Below are 17,384 nucleotides of genomic sequence, written 5' to 3'. Positions count from 1 at the left end.
TTCCACCCCATTATATATAGTCTATGCAACAACTGTGACCATGAACATGGCTATTTTTCCAGTAGACAGTGTTCACAGACACAGACCCATACTAGCATAAAGTACACAATTTTCGTAAGCTTCAAATAATTTACAGGAAAGTATAATTAATATCACTCTTACGAATACAGTTTGATTCCCAGGGCACACATGGAGTAAGGAGAGAACCCATCTCCAGTAGTTATTCCCCAACCTCCACATGCATACCATGGCATATATAAGCCCACATACACAGACATATAAACCTAAAAAAATAAAAATAAAATATTAACTTGTAATTAAAATAAGATTACATAAAACTTAAGTCATTCTAACTACAATATATAATCAGCTATTCCTTTAACAAATACTTATGAGCTTTCTGTAAATTAAGACTCTCAACAAGATAGCTGAAACAAAGTAAATTATATTCAGACATAAATATAATTAATATAAAAAACAATAAAACTTACTTCATGATATACTTGGCTCTGTCTATTGTTTGAGCTTTAACTTTTACTAAAAGTGGGTGACCATTATAAGTTTCATTCTTCCACTGGCCATACAGACGGTATCTTTAAAAAATTAAATGAAAAATTAGAAAACATTAAGTGCTTAAAAGTTAGTGCACTAGAATTAATTAACAGGAATCAACAATCTGAGTAAGTATTTACCTATGCTGATAGGGAAATGTTTTAAACATCCCCCATAGTTCCTCAGACATGCAAGCATTGCAGTCCATCAAAGAAAGAGATGGAAGTAATACCTGGTCAGTAATGCTAAGCAAACAGCTAAGGATAACTTCCTAAGAAAAAAGCAAGAAAAAATATGTCAATAAGGGTTTTATTTCAATATATTGTCAAAATAGGAGTACCATTCTTAAAAGGGTTGGCATTTTTAAATCTCATAACACAATATATATAATTCCCCGCCCTATCATTGTCTTTTCTCCATCCAAGATAGCAAATGTGGTGAGATGCAAAGGAAGTAGCAAAACAATGAGGGGCTTAACTTTATTTCTTATATAATATGGTAATCTTCAAAAAGAAGATGTTGGCTTTAGAAGAAAAATATAACTGAGCTGCCAGATGTTGTACTAAGCACATTAATTATAAAATAATTTCTGATGATAGTTAAATCTATTTCACAGTAAAATATTCAGCATGCTACATTTGACAAACACACCCATTATTTAATATTTTCAGTCTCTTACCGTTTTTTCTTTATCTTCTTGTTTGCTTCCATCTGACTGACACTAAAATTTAAAACAATAATATATTTAAAAGTTGTTTAACTAGTTTATAATTTTAAAAATTAAATTATATTACTTAGATGTTTGCCTTTTACATACACGGTTATTTGAAATACAAGATATTACTAAGAAGCATTTTAAATTTTTATGTATACTTTTAACCTCTAAATAATTTTAAAATCCATGAATTTTAAGTATAAGTATGGGTACAGTTTGTTTCTTTATTTTTACATGTGTGTCTATGAAACGCGGTCTCGTGTAGTAGTCCTGGCTGGTTTCCAATTCTCTTTGTAGTCCAGGCTGACCTTGAACTTCTGATTCTCCTGCCTCCACCTCCCAAGTGCTCGGATTATACGTGTGTCACCACATCCAGTTTATGAAGTACTAGGGTTCAAGCCTAGGGCTTTAGGCCCACTAGACAAGCATTCTGCTAGCTGGGCTATTATCTCCAACCCTAAGTATCAGTTTTACGTGACAATTCTTTTTTTTTTTGTTTTTTTTTTGTTTTTTTTTGTTTTTCGAGACAGGGTTTCTCTGTAGCTTTGGAGCCTGTCCTGGAACTAGCTCTTGTAGACCAGGCTGGTCTCGAACTCACAGAGATCCGCCTGCCTCTGCCTCCCGAGTGCTGGGATTAAAGGCGTGCGCCACCACCGCCCGGCTTACGTGACAATTCTTAACATCATTATAAACCAAAGCTTCTAAAACTCATATTAAGCATTAGTTACTAAACTTAGGAAAACTGTAATCACCAAAACCATTTATTTCTAATGCATTTGGATTTTTAATCCACATTCCCATACAGTAGCAGTTTTCAACCTTTTTTTAAAAAAAAAATTTATTTATTTATTATGTATACAACATTCTGTCTGTGTGTGTGCCCGCAGGCCAGAAGAGGGCACCAGACCTCATTACAGATGGCTGTGAGTCACCATGTGGTTGCTGGGAATTGAACTCAGGACACCTTTGGAAGAACAGGCAATGAATGCTCTTACCCTCTGAGACATTTCTCCAGCCCCCAGTTTTCAACCTTCTTAATGTTGTGACCCTCTAATACAGTTCCTCATACTGTGTTGACCCCCAACCATAAAATTATTTGTTGCTACTTCATAACTGTAATTTTGTTACTGAGTGGTGTCTCAGCTCCTAAGACCATCAGAAATATGTTTCCTGATGGTTTGGGACACACAAGTTGAAAGCCACTACTTTACAAAATCAATATAATCAAATACTAATATAACCAAAACTCAGAACAACGGAAATGAATCTAAATTGCATTATAATTCACCACTATCAAAATGCTCAACAAAAAAAAATCCAAATTATTTGTCAAATTGCTGACAAAGAAAAATCACATTTTGGGTCTTTATTATCCCAATACAGACTGAACCTTGAAGTGACTTGTTTGACAATGCTATCTAGTCACTTAAAATGATACTATGAAAGCCGAGCATAGCTGTGCATGCCTTTCATTCCAGCACTTCGCAAGCAGATCTCTGAAAAGTCCAAAGTCAGCCTGGTCTCACATAGTGATTTCCAAGACAGCCAGAGCTAATTAAGGGACCTTATCTTAAACAAACACAACAAAAACATTAGTGATGCCTATAGATGTATACGTTTATAAAGGCAGAAAAACCCAAAAATACAAATGAAGAACTGACACATAAGAACAGTCTAGACATCAAGAAAAGGCAAAGGTCAAAACTGAAGCAAGCGAAGAAGAAAGCTATGATGCAACACCACCTATCTGATTTTCTTGTTAAAGAAGGGATTCTTTTGCATGCATTTGAGCAAGTCATCAGATATTCCCAAAGAGAAGTCTTAGGTGCTTTAGTTTTAATCTGTCAATGATTTAGGATCCATACCAACGTTTCTTCTTCTTCGAATTAGAGGTTCAAGAAAATAGGGTTCTCTATCACAGATAAAACGGAGTCAACAGTTTGTCAGCAAATAAGGAATTCCCTGTTAAGAAGTAGTCTTTTTGTACACTGTGAAGAAATTTCACTCTGAATGGTTTAATAAAAAGCTAAATAGTCAATAGCCAGGGGAGCAGAGAGTGCTGGGAAGAAGGGCAGAGTCTCGAGAAGCCAAATGATCGCAGAACAAGTCAGACACACAAAATGGGAGAGAGGTAAAAGCCACATGGGAGAATGTAAATTAATAAAAAACGGGTTAATTTAAGTTATAAGAGCTACTTAGGAACAAACCTAAGGTGTGGCCAAGGTTTTATAACTAATAAGCCTCTGTATTATTTATTTAGGACGTGGCAGGCAGGACAGAAAAATCCACCTACTTTTCAATCATAGAGGAATGTCCTTTCGGAAACAACTAAATAGCTATTATTATTTTCTTTGAGGTAGAGGACTGATAATTCAGATAACATACTGTGCATCTAGTAGGAGGCAGAAATAAGGATAGGCCATAACCGAAAAAACTAGGCTTACAGTTTATTACAGTTTAAGGATGTGAGACTACCCCTTTTTCCTGCCATGCTGTGACCTAAACCTAGTGAAACTACATAGTTTTATTTAATAGAAATAAAGTATTTTTACCATAACTGAGCTGGTTTACTTCCCTGAGTAACTCTAGTCAGTTTCTAATGTCCACATGTCAATTCTTAATATTTCATAAGCAGGAAAATTTTTAAAATATAGGACATAAAGCAAAGCTACCTAGAAGAGCAGTAAACCTTCCTATCAAAAGCTCATTGCAACAAGGATTAATAGAAATAAATCAGGAGGTACACATAAATTAAAGCAATTTTTAAAGAAGATAAACATATTTATGATGGTGGGAAAGAAAATGGTCCCCAAAGGGAGTGACACTATTAGGAAGTGTGGCCTTGTTGGAGGAAGCATGTCACTGTGGGGACAGACTTTGAGCTTCCTTCAATGTGACAGTCAATCGATTTCCTGTTGCCTGCCTATCAAGATGTAAGGACTCTCAGCTCCACCACCACATATGCCTGCTCCCCATCCTGATGATGATAACAGATTGAACCTCTGAAACTGTAAGCAAGCCACCTCAAATAAATGTTTATTTATGAGGTTATTTATGAGTTGCCATGGCCATTGTGTCTCTTCACAGCAATAAAAAACCCTAACTGAAACAACATCCTCCTCCATTTATCTCTTCCTTTTCTTTTAGTTTACTTCACTTTAAGATTGGGAACAGCATTAAACATCAGCCACACAATACTCTCTGCTGCAGTGAGCACTAGGCTGAAGCAGGAGACAACAGGAAGTGGGTGCAGGCTGCAGTTATTTACTAAGCATCACACACTTAAATTGTGAAAAGAGGACACAGTTCCTAGCTTTGAAGTGACAACTCTTAAGCTACAAGACATCTGAAGTGCTTTCAACATTTGAATTTTAAATTTGAGTAAAACAGAGCACTCAACTAGGGTTAGAAAGGCCATCATCAAAACCAACTGAGGTTCCAACATGAGTCTATAAAGGCATAAAAGATAATGCCATTCATTATACAACAATACTCAGCACCTGAAAAATTAAAAAAAAAATAGAGGCATCAAGACAGGCTTTGAGAAAGTTGAGAAATAAAGAGAAAATTATAAATAAAACTAAATAAATAGCTTCTTATGAGTAATGATCTAACAATTTACTACCTTATTTTTCAAATGCTACTTAGGACTGTTACTATTACACCTGATGAAAAACATTTAAGATTTGTGACTAGATTGCCTGTAAAATTATAGCACTATTTTAACTTACATCTTATTAACTACCAATTATTGAGTACCTACTAGGTATAGTATATTAGATTAAAAACTGCACATTCATACCTCAAAAGTACTCTATGAAAAACCTTTTTTGCTAGAAAGCATCCAAAACAGGTCCCATTAAAAAAAACTTAGAATGGGCCTAGAGAGATGGTTACTATCACTGATTGCTCTTCCAGAGGACCCAGGTCTAATTCTCAGCACCTAAGAGGCAACTAGCAACTACCTCAATCTCCATTTCCAATAAATCCAACACCCTCTTGTGGCCTCCACGGACATTGTACACATATGCTACACAGACACATAGGGAGGCAAAACACACCTATATACATAAATTCAGAATATTTTTTAAATAATCAAGTAAAAAATATAATAATTTAGAATTTCTGAAGGTAGTGGCACATGCATGAAATCCAATAACTCAGGAGTAGAGGAAGGGAGGATTTTGAGTTTAAAGCAAGTCCAGGCTAAATATCAAGATAAAATAGTAATTTGGAGTTTAAAATACAACCCATAGAAAGAGTTATTAGGAATGGAAGATTACAGTTGGAAATTCTTTCATTTTTTCCACTGCTGGAAACTGTTTCCATTATAAATAACATGTGCATCTAATTTTAGAACAAATTACAGCTTAAATATTAAATCTGTTTAAAGAAATGTACTCATATTTTAGTTTGTCTTTCCCCAAAAGCAAACAATATTCAAGTGCAGGCAAGTAATCCTAGGAAGCACCAGTAATAAATTAGCACTGTAGGTAAAAAAGGTTCAACACCACAGCAGATTCAGAGTCTGTGTAGAAATGTCTTCATGTCAGCCATAAAAGAGGCTGTGGCCAAGAAGGACTGATGCCCCCACAAGCCTGCTCCCCTACTCAATAACATTTACACTGCAAAAAAAAGATACATTTCCTAAATATGACTGAATACTTTATCTATGAGGAAAATAAGGTGATCTTAGTTCAAACCAATTATTACAAATGACAATACAAAAATACTACTTCCTTTAGTATAGGAAGATACGCTGCACACTACCAAAAGAGAAAAAAATAACACCATCCTAGCCAGAAAGCCATGATTTACAATGCTGTCCTGCCTACAAAATACGCTAAGGCAATTATAGCACAACGCTTGGGGGAGTAAACAACTACTATCTGATTTGACTTAAGGTCCACTCCGTGAGATGAAACCCATACCTGAAACTGCTTGGGTGACCACCTGAGACTAGATACTCCAGGAACCTAGAGGAAAACCAAAAATTGCTGGTCTTTTAAAAAAAAATGATAAAATGACTCTTAATGACATTCTACTATAGCCATTGACCAGTGCCTTGCTCAACCATCATCAGAGACAGTTCCTCCTGCAGCATATGGGAATAAATAGAGAGAGCCACAACCAGACATTACAGAGAATGGTAGAACTTAGAACACTATGCCCTAAATAGGATGTATGCATTAAATACCCACCTCCTCAGCCCACCCAACCCCTGGCTCAGGGAGTGCAACAGAAGAGGAGGCAGAAAGAATATAAGAGCCAGAGGTGGTGCAGGACACCAGGGAGCAAGGCCTTCTAAATCAACAAGCCCTTTGTATATATAGTATAACTTCCAGTTTAGTGTATTTATAGGATTCTGAATGTCCAAATGAGTGGGTCTATGTTTCCTGTGCCTTCTCTTGGACTCTTTTGCTTCTGTTTGTTTTGTCCAATTCCTATGTGTTAGTTTTTGTCATATCTTACTATATTTTATTCTATTGTATTAGTATCCCTTAGAAGCCTGTTTTCTAGTAAAAGAAAAAGAGTGGAACTGGATGGCAGGGAAGTTGGGAAGAAATGAGAAAATTAGAGGGAGGAGAACTGTAATCAGGACATACTATGTGATAAAAAAATAATTTCAATAAAAGAAAAAAGTAAAAAACAGTTTGAAAATGCTATAATAAAACTGACTTCTTTGTGTTAATAAAAAATAAAATAAAAATTGGCTTCTATATAAAAAAAAAAAAAAAACTCCTCTGGCTGGTTCACACACAAAATCTAACTACAACTATTTTCTGTCCTTGCAGTCTGAAAAGAGACAAGATCCTTATGTGGTTATGTATGCTGTAGGTCTCCTGCAGCAGTCAGCGCCTCCACCCATTGCCTGGGATTAGAAGATTCACAATGGAGCCTCTTTTCTTCTCTCTTCCTACTCTTGCAAGAGTTTTTATCTTATAGCAACATTTTTTGGCTTTGTGAGGAGCCTTATCATCAATGGCAATGGCAAGACATGTTACTAACAACACAAAACAAATTCCCACTATGTAGAATGCCATGGAGTTTTTGGGAATCTCAGCATTCTTATAGTCAAGAAGTCTGATATGAAGGGAGTCTTCTTGAAAGTATGGCAAAATTTTAAGTTGCTCTGTTCATTTTTTGACATCTCCCAGTTATATTAAGGAAAAAAATGCCCAGAATGCTAGAGCAGAGAGAATAGTAGTGATTTCTGTTCAGATTTTTAGATTATTAGTCACTGCCATCCCCTTTTAAGCCCACAAAGGAGGATCAAATCTGCCTGATATACTAAAATAACAATTTGATCTTTGAACCAGAAGCATCAGTATCACCAGGAAACATGTTAGAAATGCAAATATTCACCTTCCACACAGGCCTATTGACCAAATATTGAAGTTTGGGACCAACTATCTGCATTTTAGTAAGCCTGACAGGTAATTATGATGCATGCTACAGTCTGGTCAACACTCTATGAGAAAGTCTCATATAGGTTGCAAAACTAAGTAAACAGATTGAGCACACCAAATCCAGGAAATTTTAAGAGAAAAACATACTAACCTGAAATTAATAAGATACCATTTTTCCTTTTTAAAATGGTATTTGCATATTATCTGTAGTTGTCTACATATATGTCTATGAGTCGGAGTGTAGGTATGTACATGTACCTGTGGAAGCCAGAATCATCGGATCTCGGGGAGCTGGAGTTAGAGGTGGTTGTGAGCCACCCAAAGCATATGCCAGGAATCGAACTAAGGTTGGACTTAGTTTCAGAGGCATAGCTCTACAGAAAAAGTTTCAAAGGGCTGGAGAGAGAGTTCCGTGGTGAAAAGAAGTCTCTACTCTTCCATAGGACCAGAGTTTGGTTTACAACCACCTCTAACTATAGCTCCAAGAGATCCTACATCCTCTTCTGGCTTCCCCTGGCACCAGCACCCACTGGCACAAACCCCTGCCACTCCCACACATATACACCTTATTTTTTTTTAAACAGTTAAAACTGGGAAGGCAAACCAGACTGAAAAGAATTCAAAAACCACCTATTTGATAAAATCCAACAATATACAAAGACTGGAACTCAGTAACAAAAAGACTGTGATATAAAATGGAGAAAACATGAACAGACACTTCACTAAAAATAATTATAAGTAGCAAATAAGTACATGAAAATATACTCAACATTAGTCACTAGCATGACAGAAATTGGAACCACAATAAGATACCACAACTACTAGGATGGATAAAATTTAAGTATTAAAATACCATGTGTCATTGAGGCTATGGAGCATCTGGAAGTCTCAAAGATTGCTCTCAGAAATTTAAAATACTATAGAAATTGTCAGTTTTCATAATTTCTTCTTTGCTTTAAGAAAGGCTTTTATTATATATCCAGAGCTTGCAATATAAACCTGGATGACCTGAAAATTTTATAGAGATCTGCCTGCATCTGTCTCCTGAGTTCTGGGATTAAAAGTGTGCACCACAGGAAGGCTGGAGAGATGGCTCAGAGGTTAAGGGCGCCACTGGCTGCTCTTCCAGAGGTCCTGAGATGGATTCCCAGCAACCATATGGTGAATCACAACTACCTATAAAGAGATCTGGTGCCTTCTTCTGGCCTTCAGGCATATATGCAGGCAGAACACTGTATACATAATAAATGAATCTTTAAAAAAAGGTTTGCACTATCACATCCAGCATTTTTGTAATTTCTTACAGTTCAACATATACTTATTTCACTAACAAATCCTACTTCTGGTAATGCAAAAATATGCCCCCCAAAAGTACAGACATTTAAAGCACCTTTATAACAGCCCCAACCAGAAATAACTTAAATATATATCACTGGGTAAATTTATCAGAAACTATGTGCTTACATATAATAAAATATTAATGCTCATCAAAAGGACTACTGACACATGTAATAACTTGAATGATGAATCTCAAAACATTAAGTGAAAGAAATCAGAAAAGAAAACACTAATTATTTACGTAAGATCATAGAAAAAGTGAAACTACAATGTGACAGAAACCAGCAACACATAGGGAAAACTGACTTAAGGTAGGGAAAGGTAATTTAAGACTGGAGATGCATGTCATATGCACATTTTATGTCATATATGTCTTTTAAATAGTCTAAGTTTATAAATGAGGTAGGGGCACTGCTGGTATTATTCATTTTTTGGGTTTAAGTGGTAGACACATGGGTGTTTAGTTTTAGAAAGGTCACTGAACTATACAATCAAAATTTACATATTTTTCTGTATCTATAATTTATCTCAATAAAAGCTTTACTTAAAAAGATAAATGATGAGCTGGGAACACAACTCCACAATAAAGCACATACTCAGAACACACAAAACACCAAGTTAAATCCTATCACCAAAAATAAGTAAAAAATAGAAATAATAAGCTCAGGAGTTTGTGGTTGGAAAAATTACACAGCTAATAGTAATGATTCAAAACCGCATGCTAGAAAATACACAGAAGACAGATAAGGGGAAAATAGTAAGAAAGTGCTAGTTATAACAGAATTCAAAATATGGATTTTCCTAAGGGAGGTATCTGATGAATCATCATGGGCTTTCCATAAACTGAGTTATTCAATACAACTTTCCTTACATCATGTTTACTTTGTTTCTGTTTTTAGAAATACTCATCAAAACAAATATATTCATTTTAAATTTTAATTTTCTACTAGGAAGAAAAATCTTACTGACCTCTTTCATAAATGACTTGCCTATGCGCACGACTTTTGCAAATAAAATTGGATCATGAGATAGGTGAGGACCAAGGTAACAGAACATGTTGAATACATCCCTCCTCAAATCGTCAAAGCTCTCCACTTGCTTTGGTGCTAACTTGTTTTGCAAAGCACTAACAGGTAAGCCTTTAGCACCTTTAGGAACACCAACTCTATAAAAAAGAAGCAAGATTTAGAAATCTATGTACTATTAAACACAAATATCTTAACACAATAATAATTTTTGCTTGTATATCTATTCTAGCCATCACTAACTTTATTATAGTAATTCTCAAGTGAAAATTAATATAAAAACAAATTCAACAAGCATAAAAACAAAGCTCAGAAAGAGGATGTTTCAAAATAGCAAATTAAATGAGGAATTCTCAATGTAGCTCTCATGTAACATATAACATGAGTTTAAGTTAAGCTTGACCAACATAGAGAATATAGTTATAGGAATGAAGAAGAGATGGCCCTCAGATGTATGACAAGATGAAATCAAACATTTCTCAATCTGAGTTCAACTACCTACACTGAATATGAGGAAGGGGTGGTAGGCAAGATAACTGAACAATCAAAGTACAATACTAGAAAGGACAGCATGCAGAGTTCTCACATACTAAGCAGGTATCTAACTTTGAAGGAGTTGATCTCTAAGAAGAGGTCTGCACTGTCTACACCTCAAGTCGCAATGAAAGCAGCAGCTAGTGGCTATGCACAAGTCATGAAGGCTGGGGCTTTTGAGAGGCCTGAAACAGGCTTTATTTATGAGGCTGAAGTCAGAGCTGCTGCTAATACTGTTCCTAATTTTCCTAAATAGGCTGACATCTACAGGGCTAGTGGACACATCTAGGATAATAAGAGGAACTACACTAGTAATTTTCCAAAAAGCAGCCTGAGTGTCAGAATACTAATATGGGGTGTCATTAACCCCAGAATAATGTTTCCCTGAGGTTAATAAAAAGGGGGAAATTTTCTGCCTCCCATGAAGAAAAAGTTTAAAAATAAAAGAAAGGTATTTAACCTAAGTTTTCATATAACATTTGTAGCACATATTCTAGAAAACTGGGACATTAGGAAAGAAGCTGTGTAAACATGGCTGACATGCCCTGTGAATAGTCTTCCATTTTGAGAAAACATAGTAATAGATATGCCAGATTTAAAGAAAAAAGACAGAAATACACATATGTTTTTAGCAATCCCACACTAGATCTTGGCACTTAATACAGAGTCGCATACCTTCGGTATAGAGGCTCAACAGTTATGTGAATAAGCTTGCAAATAGCTAGAGCTATTAGTTTATGTGAAGCTGCATAGTATGGAGGCATCTGATCCATGATGTTCTGTGCATGCTGCCAATCCCCGATCTTTAACAAGGCTTCCAACAAACCAAGCTTCTGGTTGTCAGGTGGCTAAAAAAGAACAAGAGTAATAATGATACTTGGAATACAAATATTTCTCTTTACAACTTCAGCTAAATATCACAATAAATGCACATCTCTGTCCTTTGTGTATAGGAGGGCTACTGATTTTTTTTTGAGTTGATCTTGTAACCTGCCACTTCACTAAAGTTATTTATCAGCTGTAGGAGTTCTTTGGTAGAGGTTTGGGGGTCACTAATGTACACTATCATATCATCTGCAAATAACGAAAGTTTGACTTCTTCCTTTCTGATTCAAATCCTCTTGATCTCCTGTTGTTGTCTTATTGCTATTGCTAGAACTTCAAGAAGTATGTTGAAGAGATATGATGAGAGTGGACAGCCTTGTCTTGTTCCTGATTTTAGTGGAATGGCTTTGAGTTTCTCTCCATTTAATTTGATATTAGCTGTTGGCTTGCTATATATTGCTTTTATTATATTTAGGTATGATCCTTGTATCCCTAACCTCTCCAAAACCTTTATCATAAAGGGGTGTTGAATTTTGTCAAATGCTTTTTCCGCATCTAATGAAATGATCATATGTTTTTTTTTTCTTTCAGATTATTTATATGATGCATTACATTGATAGATTTTCGTATGTTGAACCAGCCCTGCGTCTCTGGGATGAAGCTAGATCATAATGGATAATTTTTTTAATGTATTCTTGGGTTCTATTTGCCAGAATTTTATTGAGAATTTTTGCATCGATGTTCATGAGTAAGATTGGTCTGTAATTCTCTTTTTTGGTTGGGTCTTTGTGTGGTTTTGGAATCAGGGTGAATGTAGCTTCGTAAAAATAGTTTGGCAATGACTCTTCTGATTCTATTATGTGAAACACATTAAGGAGAATAGGTATCAGCTCTTCTTGGAAGTTCTAATAAAATTCTGCATTAAAACCATCAGGTCCTGGGCTTTATTTGGTTGGGAGGTTTTTTATGACAGCTTCTATTTCCTCACAACTTATAGGTCTGTTTAAATTGTTCACCTGGGCTTGATTTAATTTTGGTAAGTAGTACTTATCTAAAAACAAGTCCATTTCTTTTACATTTTTCAACTTTGTGGCATATAAGCTATTGTAGTAAGACCTAATTCTCTGAATTTCCTCAGTGTCTGTTGTTATGTCCCCCTTTTCATTTCTGATCTTGTTAATTTGCATGTTTTCTCTCTGCCTTTTGATTAATTTGGATAAAGGTTTGTCAATCTTGTTGACTTTCTCAAAGAACCAGCTCTTTGTTTCATTGATTCTTTGGATTGTTTTCTGTGTTTCTATTTTGTTGATTTCAGCCCTCAGTTTGATTATTTCCAATCTTCTAATCCTCCTGGGTGCGTCTGCTTCTTCTTTTCTAGAACTTTCAGCTGTGCTGTTAAAGTCTCAAATGGATGGAAATAGAAAACACCATCCTGAGTGAGGTAACCCAGACCCAAAAAGATGAATATGGTATGTATTCACTCATTAGTTGATTCTAGCCATAGAATTGAGCCTATATTTCATGATCCTAGAGAAGCTAGATAGGAAGGTGAACCCAAAGAAAAGCATGTAGTTATCCTCCTGGATACTGGAAGTAGACAAGATTGCCAGGCAAAAATTGAGAGCTTGGGCCGGGCGGTGGTGGCGCACGCCTTTAATCCCAGCACTCGGGAGGCAGAGGCAGGCGGATCTCTGAGTTCGAGGCCAGCCTGGTCTACAAGAGCTAGCTCCAGGACAGGCTCTAGAAACTACAGGGAAACCCTGTCTCGAAAAACCAAAAAAAAAAAATTGAGAGCTTGGGGTGGGGGTAGGATGGGGTTAACGGGAGAGGGGGAGAGAGAAGTGAGAAGGGGAGGATGGGGAGAGCTTGGGAGAATGGGACAGTTGGGATGGAGGAAGAGTGGATATGGAATCAGGGAAGTATATATCTTAATTGAGGGAGCCATTTGAGGCAAGAGATTGGACTTTAGAGGGGTTCCCAGGTGTCTAAGGAGATGTCCCCAGCTTGCTCCTTGAGCAGCTGAGGAGAGGGGGCCTGAACTGGCCCTTTACTATAGCCACACTGATGAATATCTTGCATATCACCATAGAAGCTTCATCTGGCGATGGATGGAGATAGAGACAGAGACCCACATTGGAGCACTGGACTGAGCTCCCAAGGTCCAAATGAGGAGCAGAAGGAGGGAGAACATGAGCAAGAAAGTAAGAACCGAGACAATGGGACTGATCTAATGGGAGCTCACCAAGGCCAACTGGACTGGGACTGACGGAGCATGTGATCAAACCGGACTCTCTGAACGTGGCTGACAAGGAGGGCTGACTGAGAAGCCAAGAACAATGGCACTGGGTTTTGATTCTACTGTATGTGCTGGCTTTGTGGAAACCTAGTCTGTTTGGAACCTCACCTTCCTAGACCTGGTTGGATGGGGGAGGAACTTGGACTTCCCACAGGGCAGGGAACCCTGACTGCTCCTTGGACTGGAGAGGGAGGGGAATGGGGGAGGAGAAGGGAAATGGGAGGAGGGGAAGAGGTGAAAATTTTGTAAAATTATATAATTTAATAAAAAAAGAAAATTCATAGGAAACAAAATGTAAAAATAAATAAATGACTAAATAAATAAAATAAATTTAAAAACTAAGTTTATGTATGTTGTATTGGGAATGGTATGTGAAGGGCACTCAATTGCTACTTTATATTTTAAAGTTGGAATTATGAAAACCATGAAGTGTATCTATAAATATTTTACTCTCAAATTAAAAAAATAATTTATGAATTTAGAATTAACTTTGACTTCATGCTATAATGCAGGAGACACTAGAATTCATTCATCTTTGAGAATCCCCTTACTACTTGAAGAATATTATATATACAGAAAAAATAAAATATTTTGTGACTTTTTTTGAAATTTACACAAGAAACAAAAAGAGCAGTTTTCTTTCTAAAGGTACCATTCATATTAAAATGCAAACGAATATTACCCAAATCATATTTTAACATAATCAAAACTAAGAAATTTTACTTTTAAAGGTGATTAATGATGAGAAATTAAATTTAATGATTTTAAACATTACAAATTTTACTAGACTAAATGATGTACCTTTTCTACTTTCTCATCATCCTTGTCCTTTTCTTTGTCTCGTTCATCAAGTTTCTCAGTAGACAATACAACCATTGTGAGTTTTCTTACAATTTGTTTAGCTTCCACAATTTCTCGTTTGTATTCATCCATAATGCAATTATCAGCTGGAAGGAGCTAAAAAGAGATTATTAAAATTTCGTAAGTGTTAATATAGCTTATACATATAAAAGGCAAATTCTATTGCCCAATTAATAAATTTATAAATAAGAAGTTTAGTTTACCCATACCTATGACTTCCTTCCAAATAAGTCTTATTGTCCAATTTTAAAAGGTTAGTGCCTGAATACTATACACATTTTAAAGTCATGTAGCAATAAAAGTTTCATATCTTTGGTATGCTAAATGTTCTAAATTCACACTACAGAGATGTTCACCACTGAATTTATAAATATACCCAAAATACGTACTTATTCCATTGAAAATATCAGGAGGAAGGGTGCTCAGTGATAGAGAGCAAAGTTTGCCCCGCATGACTAGATCCCATGTTTGAACTTTAGTATCACCCAAAGAAAAACTATGTATTGCCCTTTTAAAAGTCAAACTCCAAAGATTATATATATATATATATATATATATATATATATATATATATATGGAGATTTGAATGTTCTGATTATCTATTATAAAAACTAGTAATACCTTGGTATCTCATAGTAAGTCACAAATTAGTTTCTAAATCAATACAAAAAAGAAAATAGTATTTTGTCAATTCCCTATTGTGAAACTTGATTATCTCAAATCAGTTACCTTGTACATGTGGAGGACTGTTACTAAAAGCATTTCATAATAATAAACCTGCCAGGCGGTGGTGACAGATACCTTTAGTCCCAGCACTCTGGAGTCAGAGGCAGGCGGATCTCTGTGAGTTCGAAACCATCCTGGTCTACAAGAGCTAGTTCCAGGACAGACTTAGCTACAGAGAAACCCTGTCTCGAAAAACCATAATAATAATAATAATAATAATAATAATAATAATAATAATAAACCTGACACAAATGAAAACCAAACCAAAAGAGCCACTTAGCTTCTACAAGACACTACAGTGAGCTACAACAGAAATGTTTTTACCCCAGTAAAAATGCATGATCCATATCAATTCATTAGCTATAGCTAATGTAATGAAAACAACCAGTGAACATTAAAAGGTGAAATATTAAGTACTGTATGCTTCATCCTATCAATCAAAGAAAAGGGAGAACAGTGAATTTGCTAGAGACGTGTCCAAAGAGGTAAGTAACTTTTCTTCATTCTGAATGGCTAACATATTGTTACTGATTTATTTCAATGGCTAGTGTAAATTCTTTTACCTACAGTAACTAATAGATAAATGGTATGCAATGCTTTTACTTATCTCAACTTCCAGTTCTGAGTATTTTCAGAATATGTTGATTTGGTGTATATAAAGTTAAAATGATTTTATCTTTTTAGTGAACATCATTAACACTCTCTGGTGTGTTTTATTTGTTTTTGCAGTGCTGGCGTTTAAATCCAAGACCCTGAATAAGCCACATAAAGTACTCTTACATGGAGCAACACATAACCCCTTAAATCAACAGTTCTCAATGTGTGGTTCTCTGCCCCTTTGGGGTCAAATGACCGTTATACAGGGTCACCTAAGACCATCGAAAATACAGATATTTACATTACAATTTGTAACAGTAGCAAAATTACAGTTATGAAGTAACAACAAAAATAACTATGGTTGGGGGTCAATACACCATGAGGAGCTGTATTAGATGGTCACAGCATTGGGAAGGTTGAGAACCACTGCCTTAAATGATTCTCTTTAGGTTCTTCTATTAGAAAGTCTCACTATTTTACTTCCACTGTTTTCTTTTTGTTGTTTGTGTTTGTTTGTTTGTTTGTTTGTTTGAGAGACGGTTTCTCTGCATAGCTCTAATTAGCCTGGAAGTTGCTATGTAAACCAGGCAGACCTCAAACTCTTGCCACTGTCTTAAGTACTGATTACAGACATGAGCCACTACACATAGCTTACTTATAATATTTCCTGATGTCACGGCTTTAGTTGTGTCTCACATAGACTCTATACTAGCATTTAAATCCAATCTGTCAACCCATAGCATCTCAAAGTAGCAGCATAGTCTATTTGTATTTATTACTAACCTGGAACATGATTATTTAAGTTCATTATCATTTTAGATCTGTTTTTTAGGCCTTCCAATACTTCATCTTCTAACCAATATTCCACAGTTTCAGTTCATGTATCACTTTTCTTTAAATCCTTAATGGTTCTCTCATCCCAAGAAAAAAATTCAAACTATCCACTCTATGCAGCTAGGAGCCTTCCAATGGTCTAGTTCCAACCTGCTTCTCCATCCTCATTAATCCCCCATACCACCTAAGGCTTCAAACGCTCTCAAGTTCCTAGGGTCTCCTTACACGGCTAACTCCAGTGCTGTGGAATTTCTGGCTTTTAAACTCACTTAATTTTACCTATATATTTCTACCATTTCAGTCTGGAAAATACCTATTCTTCTATGATCCTAATTCAACCTCACTAGTTTAGAAAGTTTTCCAACACCCAGACCAACCATTGATAAATGTAATCACTATCTACTACGAGCTCACACCACAGACTACATTTTCATACAAGGCCACAATGTGACTTTGCAAGGTAGAGACAATCTTTTTATTAAACTCTCTATCCACAGCATACAAATAGGAAGAAAATTATAGCATGATTTCAAAGGCAGCCAAGACTACAACTGTGAATTACTTTAAGTCAACAGATATCCCAAAGCAGAAACTAATAAGAGTATACTGCAAACTTTAGCTTCCCAAACTGGCTGCTCAACTCTTGATGAACTAGAAGTCATCTGTCACAA

General features: G+C 35.8%; 1 protein-coding gene across 8 annotated transcripts in view; it reads right to left on the bottom strand.

Annotated features, from left to right (window-relative positions):
• Positions 1-17,384, bottom strand: part of Thoc2 (THO complex 2) — a 118,575-nt gene that overhangs the window by 49,773 nt on the left and 51,418 nt on the right. For all 8 annotated transcript variants that reach the window (XR_005283826.1, XR_005283827.1, XM_038316073.1 and 5 more), the window contains exons 10-15: positions 14,497-14,652; positions 11,250-11,422; positions 9,985-10,180; positions 1,232-1,273; positions 693-823; positions 492-593 (exon numbers count right to left, since the gene is read on the bottom strand). Coding sequence is in view for 6 of the 8 variants with exons in the window: in XM_038316073.1 (XP_038172001.1) it covers positions 492-593; positions 693-823; positions 1,232-1,273; positions 9,985-10,180; positions 11,250-11,422; positions 14,497-14,652 (800 nt within the window). In the remaining 2 variants the exon portion in view is untranslated. The remainder of the gene's footprint in view (positions 1-491; positions 594-692; positions 824-1,231; positions 1,274-9,984; positions 10,181-11,249; positions 11,423-14,496; positions 14,653-17,384) is intronic.

This window comes from Arvicola amphibius, chromosome X (assembly GCF_903992535.2).
Source record: "Arvicola amphibius chromosome X, mArvAmp1.2, whole genome shotgun sequence".
In the NCBI taxonomy this organism is placed as follows: Eukaryota; Metazoa; Chordata; class Mammalia; order Rodentia; family Cricetidae; genus Arvicola; species Arvicola amphibius.
The sequence above is the reverse complement of the archived record's forward strand: the minus strand, read 5'-3'. Positions and strand labels throughout refer to the sequence as shown.